The 14,032-nt window shown below is 37.2% G+C and overlaps 1 protein-coding gene across 4 annotated transcripts in view; it reads left to right on the top strand.

Annotated features, from left to right (window-relative positions):
* The window catches only part of LOC112574648 (serine/threonine-protein kinase N2-like), a 30,964-nt gene extending 17,627 nt beyond the window's left edge, over window positions 1-13,337 (top strand). Inside the window, exons 14-22 of one of the 4 annotated variants that reach the window (XM_025255838.1) lie at window positions 478-791; window positions 1,280-1,352; window positions 2,503-2,682; window positions 3,440-3,591; window positions 4,293-4,512; window positions 4,736-4,843; window positions 5,444-5,524; window positions 8,498-8,557; window positions 9,033-13,337. In XM_025255838.1, coding sequence (XP_025111623.1) covers window positions 478-791; window positions 1,280-1,352; window positions 2,503-2,682; window positions 3,440-3,591; window positions 4,293-4,512; window positions 4,736-4,843; window positions 5,444-5,524; window positions 8,498-8,557; window positions 9,033-9,176 — 1,332 coding nt within the window. In that variant the 3' untranslated portion in view covers window positions 9,177-13,337. Of the gene's footprint in view, window positions 1-477; window positions 792-1,279; window positions 1,353-2,502; window positions 2,683-3,439; window positions 3,592-4,292; window positions 4,513-4,735; window positions 4,844-5,284; window positions 5,525-8,497; window positions 8,558-9,032 lie in introns of those variants that run through there. The other 3 variants (XM_025255837.1, XM_025255839.1, XR_003101472.1) reach the window with 3 other exon arrangements.
* Window positions 13,338-14,032: the final 695 nt, after the last annotated feature.

The raw sequence follows: 14,032 nt of genomic DNA, 5'->3' as shown, positions 1-14,032 counted from the left end.
GGAGAATGGAAAATCTCACATAAGAAAATACAGAAGAATATAAGAGTATATAATCCGAATTTTATATGATTCCAGACCAGGAAATGGAGAATTATGATAATCTCATATGCAAATAGCCTGTCAAATTCTCTGACAGACTGGAAAAAAAAGTGCAGAACTTAAGTTTGTAGTTTATTGTGGTAGACGTTATTCCTCGGATCCCACAGGTTATCTCAGAAGTCTTAAGCATACGTGTATATCTGTGTGTATGTGGGGGAGTGGTGTTTGTTTTTAAATTTTACTTCTGCAAAGAGAGTTTAGAAAAAGTTTTGCTTATCAGTTTTGGTCAGATCATTTCCATACTTAGAAAGTGTCTTGATAAATACTATGTAGTCATCTGTTTTCATCAGAAAAATTACACATATATTGGCCTTTTATGTAGTTATGTAGAAACTAAATACAGTTTGAGTAAGTCTTCACGCTTTATGTTGCTTTCAGCAAGCACTTTCCAAATTTGACTTCCTGCCAGAAGAGCTCATCACGCCGAACACCTCCTCCATCAACCTGGACCTGGATGTCATCACTGCTCCCCCTTCCATATCCACAGCAGATGCCACCTCCACCACTTCCTCCAGCCATGCTGATGTCCCTTCCCAACAGATAACCACGGCAGATGTAAAGTCTGTGGTACCCACCATTCCACGCCAGAAATCACCACCTCAACAGAAATCATCTCCATCCTTGCCTGTTACACCTCTTCCATCAGAAAAAACAAGGCCAGCACCCTTACCTCCCTCAACATCAGAGTCCTTGTAAGTAAAGGGGGGAAATAATCTTTGCTTTAAGGGCTTTTAGAGATGTATTCCAACTTGATAACTGATAACTTTTTATTTACTTTTATAAAAGTTTTATGTTCTAGTTTGTTTTTGGATTTTGTATGGTTGGGGGAGGAGATTGTTGTTATTGATCACTTGCATTGCCATGTTAGAAATAATCTAAATAAATTTGATTTCTGTACTATTCTTCAGATGCAGGTGAAACTTTTTGATGGTATATTGTTGCCAAACTACTGGTTTGATCTCCAATTATTTCTCATTAGTTTAGGGATTGGTTAACTCTTTACAGCTCCGTTGATTATTTACAGTCTTTAAACCATGTTTACTCAGTAGTTGAAGAAACTCAGAAGTGTAAAGCGTAGATATATGTTTCAAACAGAATGCACAAGAGAGAAAAGGTTAATTGTATCTAAATTCCTCTTTTCTTCATTATTTGATTAAATTTTTGTGGCATATGTCTTCAGGTTTGCAGGACAACCCTGTTGTATGGATGACTTCCGACCTATAAGTGTTTTGGGTCGAGGCCACTTTGGAAAGGTAAATTTCAATAGATGTTGACCATAGTATGAAACAGTCGTCTTTTTTTCTTCTTCTTCTTTTTCCACGTTTGACTGGTTGTGCGTTATTTTGTCTGTCCATGCAGGCTCTGTTCTCCAGTATAGGTCGGCAGTTGCTCCCCAAAGCTTGCCATCTTGCAGTTTCATGTGTTTTTTTTGTGGAATCCTGACTAGTTTGGTTTCATTCTTTTTGTTGTTCCAGCTTGGGCATTGTTTTGAGGTACTCAGGACTGCATTCATGCTCTGAGTGGAAGGTGATAGGGTTATGATCACTTCCTTCCAGTTGTTGTTCCACTTGCCATCAGGCAATTTTGGCTACATCATGCTCTGAAGTAGGATGTGTGAGGGTCATCTGGTTTAAGTCTTCCACTTCTTCTCCTTTTAGATCAAGATCTGGGTATCGCCAACTGGTATGGCTGTTGAAGTCTCAGACCATAATCAGGCTGAATAGTGTGGAGATAAATCATTTTCACTGGTTGTAGAAAGTGAGGGGACTGCTCAGGACTTATGGAGAAGCTAGCTATACTGGCAGGACAGACTAACATAGACTGTTCACTTTTTTCAAGTGCCACAGAGACAGTGGTGAGGGCTGCAAGTGTAAGGTGGCAAGCACCTAGACGCTTCACACAACCATTAGACAGGCGTTAAGGAAGTATTTAGATCAGGGGTGGGCAAAGTATGGCCCATGGGTCATATGGGGACCTTTGACGTCTTTGGACTGGCTTTGCCAAAGTGAGAAGGGTGCTTGTTTTCATTTTTTAAAATTCAGCCTAGGTTGATTTAATTGAAATTTATCAAGTACAACGTTAGAAATCAGCAGTCCATAACATTCTAACACAAAGTACAAAGATAACAACATGGCTGATATGTTTGATGGAGTTGTTAGAGATCATTGGGGAAGGCTACCTACAAAGGAAAGGCTGATTTTAAAGTTTTATTTAAGCAAATTCAAACAGCTTCACTTCCCATCTTCATGATTTTTTTATTTCTTTGTGCTGTTCCTAGATTTTCCTTTACTGTTTACAGACCTAAAAATTTGGCGATAGATAGCTGCTGGCTTAATGTTTATGCTTGGTATTAAAAAATGCAGATGATATAGTTTGTTGTTAAGACAGCTTTTTCTCTTCCAGGTCCTGCTGACTCAGTATCGCAGAACTAATGAGTATTTTGCCATCAAAGCTTTGAAGAAAGGTGACATCATAGCCCGAGATGAAGTAGAAAGCTTGATGTCTGAGAAGCGCATTTTTGAAGTTATTAACACCATGCGTCACCCTTTCCTTGTCAACCTCTTTGCCTGCTTCCAGACGGCAGTGAGTATTCGGAAGATGTGCAGCTGTAGTCCCTGACTGATTTTTGCTCTAGTAATGACATCACAGTCTGCTGTACAGTAGTGTATTTTCTAATGTGCTGAGCCTTGTCTTGTGAAAGTAATAAAAGTAAACAAGAATTTATTTACCATCAACACAAACTTTTTAACAAAAACATGCCTGAACCTTATGTATTTAATACCAAAGTATCAAAATTGTATGTTATATTCAATCAGGTCACCCTAAAATCATTATTTTCTCAATCTGCTCCTCACCTGATATCATGTTTCTCTTATGTAGACTAGTTACGTTGAAAAACACTGGGTACAAAGGCCTCAGCTATGTAAATAGGTTTCCATTGTATAAGTGTATTATTTAAAAAAAAATCAAGTTCCTTAACTCTCAAAATTAAGACAAAAAGCAACAGCAGTACTTTTCCACACCTATGCTCACCTAAGTATTAAACTGGTATATCTCCAGGTTTAAACACCTGTTCTCTCACCACTTAGCTCAACACTTTCTCAATAGATATTTACAGTCAGGTCAACATGAGTCCACCTCTTTACAGTTAATTTCTTGGTGTTCCTTTCATGTAGTTTTTTGTTTTTTAATGCGTTGGAGTGTGCTATAAAGAGTTAAGCTTTGTGCCTCAAAAAGGGAAGTTACAGAGGGATGACAAGTGCCTGTTCCTGCATGCTCTTCTGATGTATCAAGTGATGACTTCAACAAAGTTTGAAAGGCTATATTGTAATGTTTGCAGGAGCATGTATGTTTTGTCATGGAATATGCCTGCGGTGGTGACCTCATGATGCATATACACAGTGACGTCTTCACGGAGTCGCGGACTGTCTTCTATGCAGGTTGTGTGGTACTTGGTCTGCAGTACTTACACGAAAACAAGATTGTTTACAGGTTGGCCATTTTAAACCGTCATATTCCGATAGTTGGCTGTCTTTGTATTTATTCAGATCCAGTCAGTGGTACCAATTTCTTAATCTGTATGGCATTTGTTTATTCCACAAAAATAAGGTGCAGCAAAGCTTGTCTGCTTTACTTATTGGGCTTCAGACTAAGATGCTCCCACCGATGCATGAGGAATAAGTTTGATTTTCATTTAGGGCAACATTGATAGGTGGCCATTTTTTAGCTAAAAACTTAAGGAAATTTTCAGCATGCCTGGAAAGTTGGAGTGTTCAGTTTCTAACATTTGTGGTTAAAAGAAAAAGATTACAAAGACTGGATATTGTAGGACAAAAAAGACAAACACAGTGTGGAATTTGTGATGTATTTTTAAATATTGCTTCCTTGGTTAAAGCTAGTTTAAAAGCACACATGAAAACAGGAAGATATGGGAAGAACATGAAACACTATAGACTTGCATCTTCAGCTCTTATAAGAAAATGGCTAATAAAATCATGCCTCATGTTATATCTTCTTTCTTTTTTGTAAACTGTGTAGTAAAATAAAATGAGTGATAGATAACCTGTAGTTTTAAGTGCACATTATGAAATAGTCCTTGAAATGTCAGAATAGGTTTCCAGATCCTTATAAGGTCCCCATTTTCAGTGTGGTCAGACCTGTTTGAACACTGCAAGACCAATTTTTATATTCAGGGACCTCAAGCTGGACAACCTGTTGCTGGATGCTGAAGGCTACCTCAAGATTGCTGACTTTGGTTTGTGCAAAGAGGGCATGGGGTTTGGAGATAGGACCAGCACTTTCTGCGGAACACCTGAATTTTTGGCACCAGAAGTGCTGACAGAAACATCCTACACCCGTGCTGTAGACTGGTGGGGTCTTGGGGTACTGATCTATGAGATGCTGGTTGGCGAGGTTAGTTCTAACGATCATCACCCTATACAGAACAGCCATTCTAATTATTTGTAGACTTAATCAAAATTGATATTGCAAAATCTTTATTTAATTACTGTTAATAGATGATACATCAGGGGTTTTTTGCTTTGTTACAAAAATAGTCCATGAAAATAATACTTGATTGTATGTTTGTCATTAATTTTATTCAGTTTGTGTGTGTGTGTGTTTTTTCCCTGGACAGTCGCCATTTCCTGGTGATGATGAAGAAGAGGTATTTGACAGCATAGTCAATGAGGAGGTGCGCTACCCACGATTCCTTTCTACAGAGGCCATTGCCATCATGCGTCGGGTGAGTTCTTGGAAATTAAGGGGATGACAGCTGCCATTTAATAATACTAATGGGTATTTGTAATGTGCAGCACCACCAACCAAGATAGATTGCATCAGATTGTGAAACAGCATTTTAAGACACTTTCTTCACAGCAGTTTTGAATAGACTATGAATATCGTTAATATAATTTTAATTTTTGAAAAGAGGAAAAGAGTGCAAAGAAGATTGTGCGTCATATACTCATGTAAGTGAAAATTAAGTAGGTGATGGTTTAGATAACTTAGCATTTGTGTGTGAGAGAGAGTGGGGTGGTTCTTTTTTAAATTCATCAATGTTATGTCAAACAAACTTGCTGGTATTTTTATAGATATGTGTGTGTTTCTATTTTTTAACCAAAACTTTCCTTTAGATCTGTATTTACATTATTTGTTTGTCCTTTTTCATGCCATCCTGCACTAGCTGTTGCGACGAAATCCTGATCGCCGTCTTGGCTCCAGTGAAAGAGATGCAGAAGATGTGAAGAAGCAAGCATTTTTCCGGGTAAATTTGTTGGCATAATGCAAGAGACTTTGTGTGCTTCTCATGTCTAACTTGATATTTTTGTCTGTTTCTCTGTAGCTAATGCGCCGTAATCCCCAGAAACGATTAGGAGCCAGTGAACAGGACGCTGAGGATGTAAAACGACAGTCTTTTTTTCGGGTAAAAAGAGCTGGGCACCAGAATGCAAATACTATTGACTCTTACTACTAGTAGTGCAGTGATGTGGGCACCGGAATGCAAATACTATTGACTTTTACTACTAGTAGTGCAGTGATGTGGACAGCCTGCCTATACTCATAGTGTGTTCTTTAGTTGGTTGCAGACTCTGTTTTTTTTTTTTATTTCTGGTCTGGTTTGTATTCAGCTCTCTTATAGTCATGCTGCTGCTCAGCCGTTAGGGACATAAGTATATCTTTGACCACTGTGTTCTCTCTTAGTCATGTTTTGTCACAAATGAGCACCCACATTTGCAACATCTTCAGAATGCTGGAAATGTTGTGTAGGAGGAGGCATCTTGCATGAGAATACATCTCATGCTTTTTTTTGCAAACATAAGTTGTATTTTTCACCTGCAAACTTTGCAGTCAAGTCCATCTAAGGATAGAAAATGATGGGAATGTAAGAATGCACAACTTTCTTAGGTACAGAATAAAAATCATTGCAGCATGTAAGGAATTAACTAACACTCGTTTTTAATGTTGAAAGTTCAGATTGCAGAGTATTTCTTTTCACCATTTACTCTCTTCACCTTAGCAAGATCTTTGTAAAATCTTGCTTTTGAGTATTTGAAACGTAAGCATGAAGTGATCTGTCACTTGCCTGTGACAAGGCGACCAATTATTTACGCCACTTCTTGTCTTGCTGCACTTGATTAATCATGCATGGTAGAGCACGCTGTGGTCAAAGAGCAAGAAGAATTTGGTCTGCATGGATGCCACAGAAACAACTGTTACTTTGCAAACAGTAAAAACCTATGATCTTGAAGTCATGCCACAAGCAATCATTTACAGTGGCTTTTAACTATGACATTGTAGTATACGCACTAATTGTTCTTATGAACCAAAGAAAAGGGTATTTTTCTTATCTGCATGGGAGGTCTTTTGAAGAAAAGAGTTTTATTTCTGGGGTTGGGGCTTTTTTCTTTGGTTTTTTTTTTTTTTTTTTTTTCTTTTTTTGATTAAGTCTTACAAATCATAAAGTAGGCTTGGTAATCTAGTGATTAGTGTGCTTGACTGTGAAGGAAAAAGTTGCTGGTTCAGAACTTCCCTTCTCATTTAGCAGTTGCCCACTTCCAACTAGTACTGACAGTACTTTATTTTGGTTTCTGATTGTGCATAGTCATCTGCTGTTTAATTAATTACTGCCTACCACTAACTTAAAGTATGGATAGGGTTTACCCTTCAACATAAACTTTATAATTTACAGTAATGATAACAACCAGAAATATATTAACACATAGGCCTCATGAAGAACAAGATCCTGCATTGCTTGCAGTCCAGGTTACGTTGACAAAGATTCATCTGAACACGTTTTTGTTTAAAGTTTTAGGGCAGCATAGTTGAGGGTAAAGAACTGAGGAAGCATTAATGGATAGAACAGCAGTCTCGAATAGAAACAAGGGCGGTTGAACATGTAAATGAAAACAATGCATGAGGACCGCCATTGTGGATTTATGGGGAGGTGGTAAGGGTAGAAAAGAGAACCATCTGTGTGCACGCCAGTTTTAAAAGAAACTGGTTTTGGAAGAGGGGTGGGTTGTGTTATTAACCTTGAAAAAATCCTGGAGACAAAAGGAGATGGGTAAGGAATGTCAGATACTAGGGTGCCCAAGCTTTGAGCTTTATGCAGGCGACAAAAAAGTAGACAGCTTGTGCAGACTGGAAAAAACATTCATGGTGGTATTATTGTAGGTGGTCAGTAAAGCATTAAATCAAATGAGGCTTATGGGTAAGGCTGTGTGTGTTTTTGTAATTGATGCTTTTATTTTACTGCTGTTTACACTAAAATAACACTTAGTTCTCTTTCTGTCGTCAGTATTGTCTTTGTAAACAATGATACATAAATTATTTTGATAGTTTGTATACCATGTTTTTATGCATTTTTTAAAGTAAGTGCTTGTTAGTCGTGAAAAGCTGATTTTAAAAAAAATTATAAAGGATTGGGGAGATGAATGGATATGGATGTTTTGAGATAGCTGTTATATTGTTGGGTTGCATAAATGTACTAGGATTGTTTTCTTTCTTATCTTTTTTTTTTTTTTTTGGTACTTCATTGCAGTAAGTCATGTTAATGTTATAATTTTGTTGTTTAAATCATATATAATTGAAATAATTATCTGTAGGCATTTTACAGTACTTATTGTTTGCTAGATTTTGTGACTGACAGGTACGTCATGTAACCACAGATGTGCATAGGTGAACTGCCGATACCAACACTTAGCCTCTTGCGAAGTTCTCCACTATTAGTCTTAGCGGGCCCAAACAATGAACGTAACTAAACCAGAAGCTTTTTACACACTAGCCTCATTTTAGCAGTTAACTGTAAAAACATGTCTGCAAGCAGTCCAGTAATACAAGTTTGTGATGTAACCATTCAATGGTCTCTGAAAAGAAGATTCAGTTCATGCTTCATCCGATAGTCATCTAATGAAGATTTCACAAAATACAATGTGATAACAACTGGTGAAAGTAGGAAGGTTTGCAATATCAAACACTTGACTGAACAGAATCCAGAATAGAATTAAGCTAGATATCCCCTTTTCATTAGTCTGTTCCTGCTTAGTATTCAACATTTTATGCAACCTGGAGAGATAAGATCTCCAGAAGTAGAACAGATGGTTTCCTCGTATAATTTATGGAGGACTAGTCAAGTGCTACACACATGTCCGAGGACTGAGATCTTGCATATGGAGCTTGAAGCCTCACTTTGAAGGTCATTAAATTATATTCCATCTGATGCCTACCACAAGACTCAAAATCTAAACCAGCTAGGTGTTATAGACCATGACACATACTCCACAATATAAACAGCTGGAAGGCATTACAGTGGCACCAAAAAGCCTGCTCTGTCGTCTCTCTAGTGAGGGTTTAAATAGATTTTTTTTTCTGATACATTTATGTGGTTTTGTTGCAGAGCTTAGTGTGGAATGACTTGCTGACTAAGAAAGTGAAGCCACCATTTGTTCCTACTGTGGTAAGGCTCTGATTGTTATTCTTTTTATTTCTCTGCATGTATAGATTTGCCATTATTCAGTTCTTTGCCATTTTTATTTTTAATCAAATCATTGTTCCTTCTTTCTCCTTATACGTCCAACATTAATTTTCCTAGCAGTTTGCTTGGCGGGCAAACAAAGCCACATTTACTGAAGCAGCATTGACATTGAAGATGCTTTCTTCAAAAATGTATAATTTTGTACAATAAACAAGTCATTCATTTTAAAGGATTTTTGTCAGTTTAAAGACTTAAAGAAAGAGTTATTAGTAAAAAAATAATATCACTCATCTAAGGTTGTATTGTAAGGGTGTGCAAAAGTTCTAAGCTATTGCTGAGCAACAGGAGTGTAACAATATGAAGCATGAAGTTTTGTAGTGTAGCTGTTATAATCAGCAATAGGGGCTACTGTCCAAAAACAAAACCCCAAAATTCCATCATTATGTTTTTGTTTCAGAAAAACATGGAGGATGTCAGTAACTTTGATGAAGAATTCACTTCAGAGCGACCTGTTCTTACTCCGCCCAAAGAGCGCAGACCTCTGAACCCGGATGACCAGCAGTTGTTCCACGACTTCTCCTACATTGCTGAGTGGTGTTGAGCTCGCTGTGCAGATAGCCTAGAGACGCTTCTTGGCACATGGCTGTGCATTTCAGAGATGGGAAGTTTCCAAGCCCAGGGGTAGAACCGTCACAGTACATGCATCCTGTGTTCACGGGCCAGTCTAATGTAACACAAGACATTCACTTCCTTGGTAGGGTCTGATTCTGTGCATTAGGTTTATTTCAGGCGCCATACAACTCATTTCAGGCAGTTAGGGTATCAAACAGTGGCTGTTTAGTGAGGAGAGAATGGCTGCCAAGTCGACACAATGCCTTTTGCCATTCCTTTATTAGTCATTCATGGACCCAAGGTAACAGTTCAGAAGTGCATAAACACTTTACCAGGGTTGATGTGGTCAGTAATGCATCAGATAACACCGATAGCAATATACGTGTTCCAGTATATCAAGTCTTTAACTTCTTTGGGTTCCTTGTAACAGAGGATACACAAATGTTACACGTCAACACAAGATCATCACACAGAAACAATCCTTATCTGGCAGACTGGTGTTATGCATTTCAAAAGACCATCTCTACCTGTGAACAAATCTTATCATTGGTGGGGATACTTGAAGTCAGTGTGTCCGAACTATGTCACATTGCTTTTCTACAACAGTGTGTTCATGTACATGTGGAGGTGTTTGTTAACAAGTGGGCTTGTGGCATGGAAGGAACTGAGCTGTGTGCAACAACCTGCTTGTGCCTTTTCACAGCCCCTAGTGATTTTACATGTAGGGCAAGTTTCAAGAACACTGCAATATAATAATTGTTGTGAAATAGGCTACAAGGATTGTTTGATTTTGTCATGTGTGGCATGTGAGTTAATCATAGAATGCTGGGCATAATTTTGCAAGTCATCTAACAGGCCTCTACAAAAACTCTCTGTGTAAATTTATGAACATGTAAACATTAATTTCCTGAATTTTGTGGGATACACTGCCATGCACCTTTTTTTTTTTATTTTATTTTTATTTTATTTTTTTTTTTTTTTCATCTTTGATTCTCAGTACTTTAATTTTTATGTTACTGTTTCCATGATGATTTTCACAACTGGTAAAGGGGGGTAAGTGTCCAGTTTTACATTTCTTTTTAGAAGAATTTATCTTTTAAGTTTTGGTTTCATATTGACCCTCATCTGAGTCAGCTTCTTTTGCACCAGTTTTGTATATATATATATGTTTCTCGTTAAGGTAAGTTTTAGTCCTATGAAAGTGCAATTCACAGTAGGTAAAAAAGCAACAACAATCAAAGTAAGACATTTTAATGATTTCAAAGCACTTCATTGTCATGTCCTTGTGTTTTGATGTGGAAGAACAAAGGAGGCAAACAATGAATGCCTTGAAAGAAATCAGTTGTTAGCAATAAAATTAACAATAAAGCTGTAGATAAGTAAGATAACGGCGCTTGTCTCTGTTCTGTGGGGCTAATAATCTTTGATTGGTACTGTTTTTTAGTGGGGTAAAAATTGGATAATTCAGCACTTTTGGTATAGAGATCTGTGTTATTTCTGTTTTGACTTTTTTTTTTTTTAAGTAAAAAACCTCAGAGTAAAGCTTTTTGCTTCATAAATCAAAACTTAAAATTGTGAAGGTTACATTTAGTATTCTGGAGAACAAGCAAAAATTAAATTAACAAATGGGAAAAGAAATGTGAAATGATCATAGTGCTGTGGTTTTCAAGACAATGTGTTGTCATGCTTTTGCAAATAGCTTTCAATGAAATGCCATGGGTTTTTTTTTTTTTTTTCTTTTTTCGTGACTCATTTTGTCATTCCTTTCCTGCTATGTTTGAACAAATCTTGCTGGAAAACTAGTAGGAGGTACTAGGAGAGGTTCGGTTTTGTTGTACAGCTATATAAATAAAAGGAATAAAGGTTCAGTATGTGTTTACCACCCTTATAGGTACACTCCCTGTAAGATCTGCCCATTTAGAATAGTTGTGAATTATTTTTGTAATCACATTAATAATTGAAGTGTTGGTGTCTCCATTATCTGCTCAGAGAAATTGCCTGCTCACATTTTTACAGCGGTTGATGACATAACGGTATATGCTACTTGGCTTTGGTTGGAATGCATGTGTTGGTGTGTGTTTGTGAGAGAGAATTTAATGGAAGGAGAGACTTACATATTAGACCTGCTGAATGCATGGGACAGGTAGTCATTATTTTTCGGTATTTTGAACTCATTTCATTCTGTAAAGGAATCATTTCATTATATAGCAGCATACCCTAATTTTTGGTTTTGTGGAACACAGGTATAGAAGCTATTAATGGTCATTGTATTTCGTTATAAAACAGTTGCCTGATTTTTAAAAAAATCTGAATGCTACATTTTTGAAGTGTGTGGGAAGTTGCCAAACTGTAAGCACGAATCTGCATGATGTGTGTCATATTTGCCTCTGGTGGAAGGGGTCATGTGAAGGTGTTCAAAGGTTAGTTTCAGTGATATTTTTCCTTCTGTGTTCTTTTAGGCATTATCAGTCAGATGTCAGGTTGAGTGGAATGCTTGTCATTGTTTTCAAGAGTTTTTGTAGAAGTTACTTGTGGGAGAATTTCCAAGGAAGGTTGTGTGAGTGTAAGAGAAAAATGAGTGCAGTTTATTGTTTGCAGAAGTTGAGTTCTATACATCCATTAATATTGTGCATTCACATTTCATTTATTTCTGATTGGATCATAGATAAATAAAAATAATGTAATGCATGATAATACAGCATTCTTGCTTGATAGAAGATGTAGCTTGTGCACAGTTGATTGATAAATATTTTTAAAAAATAGATTTGAGGGAGATGTTATCTGTACTTTGTCTAAAAGTAATGTATGCTTGCACTGAATGGGAAAAAGGAAAGTTATTAATGAGGAAGTACTGTTATTAATTCTGATTGTTCAGTTTTTGTGTAAATATTGTGTCCTACCCTATTAAAAAGTACACTTTGCACAAGGATGAAGTGTGGGATGCTTTTAGTAAAATTGACAGGTTTGGAAAAAAAAAGTGGGGGACATGCCCCTCCAAACATTTTTCAAAAACTAAAAATTTGTTTTTCAATAAAATAAAAGATGGTGTAACAGTTAATAAACAACCAATTTTGCTGTGTGGAATTGGTCAGTATTATTTGTAGATTATTATGTAGATGAAATACTTTAAGGGCTGTTTCTTTTGATGCTTTAACAAGGTAAAGACAGTTTTGGTAGCTTTAAATAGTATATACCCATATATCGTTACTGGCTAAGTAATATCAGTCCCTTGCATCTAAAGACAAATATTCAAAGAAGACAGTTCTTTTTTATTATGTGCACCACACATTAATAACATGATTTATTGCTAGACTTGTCCAGCAGTCATACAGTGTACAAATATTGTGAGTGGTAAAATACTTAAAAATGGCCATTACCAAAAGATAAAACAATATCTGTGATAATCAAGCCCATACATTATCTAGTCTGTCAGGACGGGCTGTCCGTGGGGAGTTAATAATGACACGGAGAGGAGAAGATTTCAACATGCATGTGCCATTGAGAAAAAGAGATGACAAGATTTACACAACTAGATGTTGATGTGTACCCTACAACTTACAAGTATTTGCATACCTTTTGGTCCTGTCCAGAAATTTTTCATGCCAAAACAACATTGAAAGTTACCAGCAGAGAAAATGGACAGATCAAAGTATAATAAGTTTTTGTAAATAATTTTTACTGATTACATACCACACTTCAAACATCTTTACATAAAGTGAAAGTTTTTGAGATTCGAACCTAAGCATATAACATCAAAGTAAGAGTGGATTTGTTGATTTTGAACTTTGTCTAAAGACACACTGAAAGACTATTTTAGTTTTCTGGTGGGTAAGGTTAAGCTTCATTAGTTCTGTAGACAATAGTATATGAACCACAGATGCTCTGGAGACAGAAATTATTTCTTGAACTGAAATCTGGCGATCATTTAAAATTTCCCCCCCCCCACCAACATAACAGTTGCACATGAGAAACATGCACCCTGCTGCTTGCATGGCGAGTTGTAACAGTTGTTTTTAAAGATGAATATGTAGATCGTGTGCGTGTATAGTTGCATGTATATCATATCTATATATACTTGGTGATAACCAAGCATTTTTCTGGCACGTAACTCAAACCTTAAGTGTCATCTCAATAAAGTGATTTGCTGAAACCATAGTTTTGAGTTCCTTTCTAGCAACTGTCCATCTAAAATTGTTATAACTATAGTTTTTTAACAGTTTAATAGTAGTGGTGGTGCACATTTTGGCTGGCTTGTGTAAGCATGGGGTTTAGCCTAGATGTGTAAATGTTGACAATTTTCATCACTGTCGAAGCTTTTCTTCGCTACTGCTCTTCCTCTTCTTGAAGGCCCGCTTTTTGTTTTAATGTACCATGGTGTGGATTTTATATAAGATTTGTTAATCACACAAATGCATAAGCTTTTTCCAAGCTCTTAAAGTATATTGTCTTGTAGCCTCCGCTAAAACCATTTTTGCATCACCTGCTGCAGGGAGCGAAGTTTTTCCCTTCTTTGCAACCTTTGCGAAAAATTATTCAGCGTTCCGGCCATGGCACAGTGCTTGCGTGTCCACGACCAAGCCGACCCATCGGCTGTGGTTCGCTTGGAAAGGAAGATTGGTGCCACCAGCTGTTTAAGCACGGAGACTGGACCATGGATATTTGCAAAAGAAAATTCATCGTGGGTGGATCGAGGTCCGCGCTCTCTCCCCGGCAGGCTTCTGGGGTGGGGATAGCAATAAAGAGTGCTAATGGAACCAAAGCAGATATTCAGAGAAGGAATATCCATAAGTGCACGGTACGTCCGCACATTACAGCTCGGCAAAGTGAAACAACTTCTCCATGCGC

This window comes from Pomacea canaliculata, linkage group LG11, assembly GCF_003073045.1.
Source record: "Pomacea canaliculata isolate SZHN2017 linkage group LG11, ASM307304v1, whole genome shotgun sequence".
In the NCBI taxonomy this organism is placed as follows: Eukaryota; Metazoa; Mollusca; class Gastropoda; order Architaenioglossa; family Ampullariidae; genus Pomacea; species Pomacea canaliculata.
This window is presented reverse-complemented; position numbering and strand designations above follow the sequence as displayed.